Here is a 6980-nt window from a genome sequence, read left to right as displayed (position 1 = left end):
CTGAGATCAATGCTTAATCCATTATCCTCTGAATTAGGAGGACCATAGTGAGATCCACACTTCTGCTCTCCCATTGTCTGCCTACATAGCCTACATACAGTGCCCATAGCCACTGTGGGGCAGAGTGGGAAAGAGAGAAAGCCTTGATGCTGTGCAAGTTCACTGCATCCCACCCAGAGCTGGTGCTGCCCCGTGGCACCCAGGCAGGGCAAGCAGCGCAGGCCCAGTGCCAGCCAGCAACCAGTGGCTACCAGACAGCTGTGATGGGCAACAGAGCCTCATCATCACACCAGAAAGTCAACTCAGTGCATCTGGGTTATTTCAGCAAGGTAAAAAATGTCAGGCAATATGAAAGCAATGCTGTCATGACATGATTGGTTCACATGGCTGAGGACATGCATGTAATTTCCCTTTTTCTCCCCTAGACTTGCACAACATTATGGTAGACTGATCATCAGCAGGCTCACAAGCAGGGTCAGACTATTCTGATCTTTACCAGGTAGGTCACCTTGGAAACATTGGTCAGTGAGAATAGGCAGTGACACAGGACATTTCTTCAAGGAACAGATATTTTATTTAGCCCCAGGAGTACAGTAAGGGAAAAACAGTGTACTTGTTGCACCCCCTCCAGCTTTGTCAGTTTTTCTAAAGACTTTGGAAAATCCAGCTTTAAAATCTGTCTCTTTGCACTTCATCTTTGTAATATTGAGCTCTGGCTCTAGCTGAAAATCATGGACTGATCAATCTACTGTTTGAATAGGAGTGGACATGGTAATTCTAGAGGAGGCCATCAGATCAGAATTTTCAGATTTCGAGTCTTACTGCTGTATCCCTGACACCTCACATTTTTTAAAAGAGACAGAAAGGATCCTGAAACCATCAAGAGTTTTCAACAAAGTTTTTTAATGGAAATGTCAAGGCAAAATCATCTATTCAGGTTTGACAGAGTAAGTGTAAGTCCTTCATTAAAAGAAATGTCATCAATCTGAGGTATTAGCAGCATTACTTTATAAGTGTACTTTATTATCCTCCCAAATAAAGCTTTAATCCATTTGAATCTAGGGATCATAGCACTGTCTGTAGCAAAGATTGCCAGACTAAAAATTATGGGAACTTAAAGGGCTGTGAAGGAGGAAGTATAGCCTTGTGTGACTCCTAGGAGTCTGGGGTGGGAGAAATCTGGCCCCAAGCTGCTGGGATTCAGCAAATGACAATGGGGCCTTCAACAGAAGGGTTACAGACTTTATGCACTGAGCAGAGCAGGAAGAATGAATCATTAAAATAACTTTTAAATCATGAAGATAAAACAGAGACTCCCAAAACAGATGTGATTCCCAAGGAATATAATCTATCTAATAGAGAAAAGATATACTTCAGAACAAGTTTGTATACAAGCATATGCTGAACTGATTAAGCACTGTTCAGTAACTTTAGTTTTGTTTTATTATATGCATAAATGGAAAAAATATGGTATCTGATAATAAATCAACAGAGAACTGAAAGTGACCAAACATCAAAGGTTTTTGAAGGCTCATAAAGTATTTCCCTGTCCTGGAGAGGGTCTGATCCTTCCCCTTGACTGAATTCCAGGTCCAGTTATGGAAGTGCAGCAACACTTTTGGCTACAATGTATCTAAGAGATAGCAACCACAGATCCAGTCCTGATGGGAGAGTGACATAAGGCAAAAGTTTTGAATCCTGTTCAGCTCTCATTCACTCTAAATATATAATTATCACAATTTAAAGCTCCTTGTGCCTTTGGCATAACACAAGTAAAGGTGAAGTTGTGATAATGATTAGTTTTCACATAATTTCATTTAATATATATTTTGTATAAATTATACAAAGGGAGATTGGACCAGATGACCCACTGTGGTCTCTTCCAATCTGACCCATTCTGTGATTCTGTGAATACTTCTCATTTGAATAGAGCTTATTGTCCTTGCTGTCTAAAATCACTAGTACAAATATCCTGTAAAGGGATTTCTTTCTTCCATCTCTTCCCTTCAGTGTCACAATTGCCAGAAGAAGTTAGACCTTCAGAGAGGACAACTTATTTGCCACAGTGGGTTGTGGTTACTGAGACACTTTGAGGAAAAAAAATACAAAGGAATGCATACCTGTGCTGTAATTACTGGAGAAGAACATAAGGAAAATATTAATGAAGCTTCAGGGCATGACTCTTAGGTCAAGACTAGAGTAAGACTCAAGTGTGTCTGCTTTCTAGAGGGAAGATAAAAAAAAGAGTAGCTTGTGAAAAAGGAATCTTAGTGGCCTGCAAAAGTCAAACAATGCTGTAGACCTATAGAGACATGCCGTGAACTCACCAGTCTTCCTAGCTCTGGAAAATCACAACACAGTTTGTTTCTCTAAACAGCCAGTATTGACATGCTGCAGCTGGACTTCCTGGTAGTTCACGGTTCAGTGGGCTATTCCTGCTATGAAGCACAACATATCCAGGCAGCACATCGTTGTTAAAGCTAAAAAAACCTCATTGTATAGAAGTAGTTTATGGTCTTTATCGAGGTCATAGTTTTGGATATAATATACTCTGAATACATGATGAGGCACGAAGCAGACTAACGTTACCAAGATGAAGAAGAAGCTCTTCGCCTGAGCCCTGAATTCCACATGAGAGTTAATGTCAGGCCAGTATTTCACAGCTGCTCTGTAGATCACAGTCAGCTGGATTCCGGTGAGCACGGCACACACCGCCACCAGAACCCCAACCAGGCAGTAGTTTACGATCACCATGTGAGCCTCCTGCAGCTCCCTGTGGAACTGGAAGCACTCAGAGGGGCGGTACGTCTTCGAGGTGCCGTAGTAGGAGAGGAGAACGGGTGTGATGACCAGCGCTCCCAGCAGCCAGACAGCCCCCACCCAGGCTGCCGTGTAGCACTTCCGAAACTCCAGCCGGAGGAGGCGGGCGATGATGATGGCTACGTAAAAGGCAAAGGTGGCGTACATGTGCAGGTAGATGATGGCGCTCGTCAGCCTGCACGCAAACCTCCCGAATTTCCACACCCCCGAGATGTAGTAGCTGAGGCGGAAGGGGATGCTGAGGAGCATGAAGCTGTGCAGCACTAGGAGGCTGGTGATTGTAATGGTCATCACAGACTGGGATCTCCTTTGAAACAACAGCTGGGCCATCATGATGACCCCCAGGGTGCCACCAGCCAGGTTGATGATGTACAGGATGATCAGAACAGTGTGGAGCTTCTCTGAAGAGTCCAGCACTGTGTCATTGGAGGAATGGTTCTGTTGGGTTATGCAGCTGTTACGCATCCTCTTAAGCTCCTCTTTTAAAGGTTACTGAAAAGGAAAAATGGGAGTGAAACATTTTCTTTGGTATTTCCTTCATTGTTAACTGGAATATCACAGATTTCTAAAGTGACACTACTGAATTGCATCTGAAATTATGTTATCCCATGTATTTTACAGCCTTATAACTGTTGAGATCCTGTATATGACAGCAATAGCCCATGCCTCTCAGGGTTGAAACTACATTTTGCATAATTATGAATTATATTTTGATTGACTAATCTTCATTCTATGATTTCTTTCCAATTATTTGCCTCTAGATACAGCCATTTGTAATAACAAAGACACTGTTTGTGCATGTTTTATCTGCACTCATATTATAAAGCTAAAATTGAAGGCGAGAAAATACTGAAATATGAAGATGTACCTATTATATGTGGATACTCTGTGATGACACCCAATCCATCTTTTTGGCATCTTGCTGGATGGGTACAAAATACACATAAGGTCGCAACAGTTTGTTTCTAGATACTTGGAGAAAATTGAAAGTAAAAGTTTGCAGATGAAAATTCGATTATTTCTTGCTTCATCTGCAAGTATTTTTGTTACAGAATTTCACCTGAACTGATCTACTATGAAAAGTGATGAAAAGGTATAAATTATTTAGGAACATTCTTCTGAGAGGTATAATTCATTTGGCTCTTGTTACATAGCCATATCCAGCTGCATTCTTATATAGACTTAACTCAAAATGCGGACTTGTATAAAGATTTCTGTACAAATATACGGGGACAGCCCACAAAGTAGATAGATACTTTGCTAATGAAATTTATCCTTACCTTAGAAAGAGTTTTGAAAGAACAAAGTAAGACCTGAAAAATTCTCTCTTAAAAAAGCAGTGCCTTTTCTGTCTGATTTGAAGTTTGAAATCAGTAAACTTGTAAACACTTGAAAACTTGTAAACTTGTTTTAACTTGTAAACTTGTTTTAACTGTCAATTCTTAATTCTTTGCATTCATCTGTAAAGTGATAGACTGCATGCAACTGTAAAACATTTTCAGAGAAATTTCTTATTTATGAAGCATCAGACAAAACATCTTTAGAAAGCCAAGATCGGTATAAACCTTTCTGTTCACCTCCTTTTAAAATTCTTTTAAACATTTTAAATAACATTCCTTAAAGCATTTAAATGTTTAAAATTTTTTACCTGCCTAATATTCCCAAGAAAAGCACAAGAAATTTCCCAGAAACTTTGCTACATGAAAAATTTTACCAACTAATGAATTTTCCAACGTATATTGTTAATATTTCAAATTTTGAAAATGTACAAGTTTTAGTTCTAGACAGCATAATTACAGCTTAATGGCAACATTTTATATCCCTTTGAAATAGATTATGATTTTTTTTTGCTATTTATGGCAATGAAATTTTTGAATTTTACCTTACAATCTCTTCTTTTTGTGACTTCACCCTGAAATGTGTCATTTCATGAAGCTGTAGCATGTGGCATACATAAGCAGAGTGAAAAAACAGCTTTTGACCTGTTTGACCAAGAAGAACTAGGGTTCTCTCAGCCCACACACAGGAAGGAACAAGCCTTCCTTTTGCTTCAGTGCGATAGCAATCTCATATGTGCGATGTAGAATGATCTTTTCATCATGCAGAGAGAACCACAGAAAAGTTGCTGAGCTGCCAGAGACCATCATTGTGCTGGGACATGTAGAACACATCAGGTCAGCCCTGCCTCTGACCACAGTTTGGTCAGTCTTAAAGTTCATGTGGGCAAGGATTCCCTGAGCCCTACAGCTACCACAAGGTACTAGGTTTTGCTACTAAACAAGTGAGAAGTGCCACTGATCAAGGAAAGAAATGTGCACCTGAGCAAAGGATTTTTTCCTTATACATCCACTTTCCCCCTGAATTTTATTATTGTTTAATAATTAATCTAAATGTTCCAGAATAATGGTGTTTAGCAGAGTTAATGGGGGGTTTCACCATGTTATTGGATCGTCAAGAATTCAGAGATTTCTCACTGTTTAAATATTACACATAAAACAAACTGCAGACATATATGAAAAGCAACTTAAGAGCTGTTGGCTGCCACCAAAACTGCTGAAGATCAGAAACTGAACTTCTCCACTGATGTTTTCATACTTCTCAGTCTCTTTTTCTTTGAAACATTCCTTAGAAGTTGTATGTTAATGCTGGTCAGCGTGCTGACCTTGTATCTTCAAGTTCTTCTGTTAAATAAAATAAATTTAAAAATCACTCAAGTCAGCCCTGTAATCTAGGTTTAGTTTTTAGGTTAGTTTGTTATTTGAGTGCAAGAGGAAATTGAATCAGCACGTAGCTTGCCTTGACCAGTGGTGAGAATAAAGATTGAAAGAGAAATGCATCTATACACAGCAGAAATCCAGGTCAAGACTAGAATTACAAATAGAGTTTAAGGAAGGAAAAGACTCGGCATGTCTGGTTTAACAGTGGGGTAAACGGAAGACAAGGAAGAAGAAGAGTGAAGATTTCGGTTACTGAGAAGAAAAAATGAAACGGAAGTAGCAGTTGAGAGAAGAGAAACAAAGCCTGTTGGATGTTTGGAGATGGGATGGATCTCTGTGGAAGTGTCAGAAGATGTGGAGCCACGCACAGATGTAGCAGACTTCTTCTAAGCAGGGAGTAGGTCCATGGTAGAACTCTAACTTCTCCATTTCATGTCTGCATGATTTCCTCTGTTTCCCACGTCAGTCTAAAAAATATGGTCTTTTCTGGTCAAGCAACCAAGGTTTCATTTTTGATTTCAAGAGCTTCTTTCTGTCTTTGAACAGTCATAAAACTGTCCTGTCTTTTGTGACTGGTTAGATTTTCAGTTTTAGATACTTCCAAACTAAGGTGATAACTGCTGATAATTTAAATGATTTAATAATATTAATCCTCTATTGTTAGCTGCTTACAGGAACTGAGCTATGCATAGGCCATAAACAATGGAAAAATAGGGAATACCTGTGTTATGCTTTAATATACTGCTTTTTCTGGGACTACAGGTGAAATCACAGTCCTTGCTGTCTCAATCCTGCCTTGTCAGACATGAGTCACAGGTAATGGATTGTAAGAAAATCATACTCCATAGTTAGGGAACATGCAGGATAATCCCTTTAATTTGCCAATCTCACCCACCCATGTATCATGAATAATTTACTAACTTCAGACAGTAAATGGTCAACAAGTTTAGCAGAACTTTTCAGATTCTCAGACTACTTTTCTAATTAGTCGATTGCAGATTTACTGAGAGATTTCTCAGGCATTGTCAGGATATAAATACAAGCAATATATAATGGATTTCTGTGAAGGAATTTGGCAGATTATATCACAGGCAGGCTATGACTTACCTTTTAAAACAAAGCTATTATTTATTTGGTTTGGTGCAAACAGAAGAGGTTTATTATTATAAATTCAGGAACTTGTCGTTATTCTCCTGTTTTGGTACATTCCAGTTTAGAAGGTAGAAGATTTATTAAATAGTTTTGTCTCACTATTTGGTCTAATTTCCCTCCAACACCTGTAGTGGCAAGTAAAGTTCTTGTTGCTTTAGTTTACTCCAGAAAATTGATATTACTGTCTATATCAATAGACAGTAATATAGATATAGTACATATAGATATGATATCTATATCCATTTTAATTTGGAACAGCTGCAGAAAACCACATGTAAGTCAAGGATCTGG

At 39.0% G+C, this 6980-nt stretch overlaps 1 protein-coding gene across 1 annotated transcript; it reads right to left on the bottom strand.

Moving 5' to 3' along the window:
• Positions 1 to 603: 603 nt before the first annotated feature.
• Positions 604 to 4800, bottom strand: LOC131576097 (probable G-protein coupled receptor 141). Its single transcript, XM_058832437.1, has 2 exons — positions 4703 to 4800; positions 604 to 3312 (listed from the first exon to the last, which is right to left on the bottom strand). Exon 2 carries the CDS (start codon positions 3283 to 3285, stop codon positions 2422 to 2424), a length of 864 nt encoding a protein of 287 aa, XP_058688420.1. The 5' UTR covers positions 3286 to 3312; positions 4703 to 4800; the 3' UTR covers positions 604 to 2421.
• Between the last annotated feature and the right edge of the window lie 2180 nt (positions 4801 to 6980).

Source organism: Poecile atricapillus, chromosome 2 (genome assembly GCF_030490865.1).
Source record: "Poecile atricapillus isolate bPoeAtr1 chromosome 2, bPoeAtr1.hap1, whole genome shotgun sequence".
NCBI classification, from domain to species: Eukaryota; Metazoa; Chordata; class Aves; order Passeriformes; family Paridae; genus Poecile; species Poecile atricapillus.
Note: the sequence above shows the minus strand (reverse complement) of the source record. Positions and strands in the feature narration are given on the sequence as shown.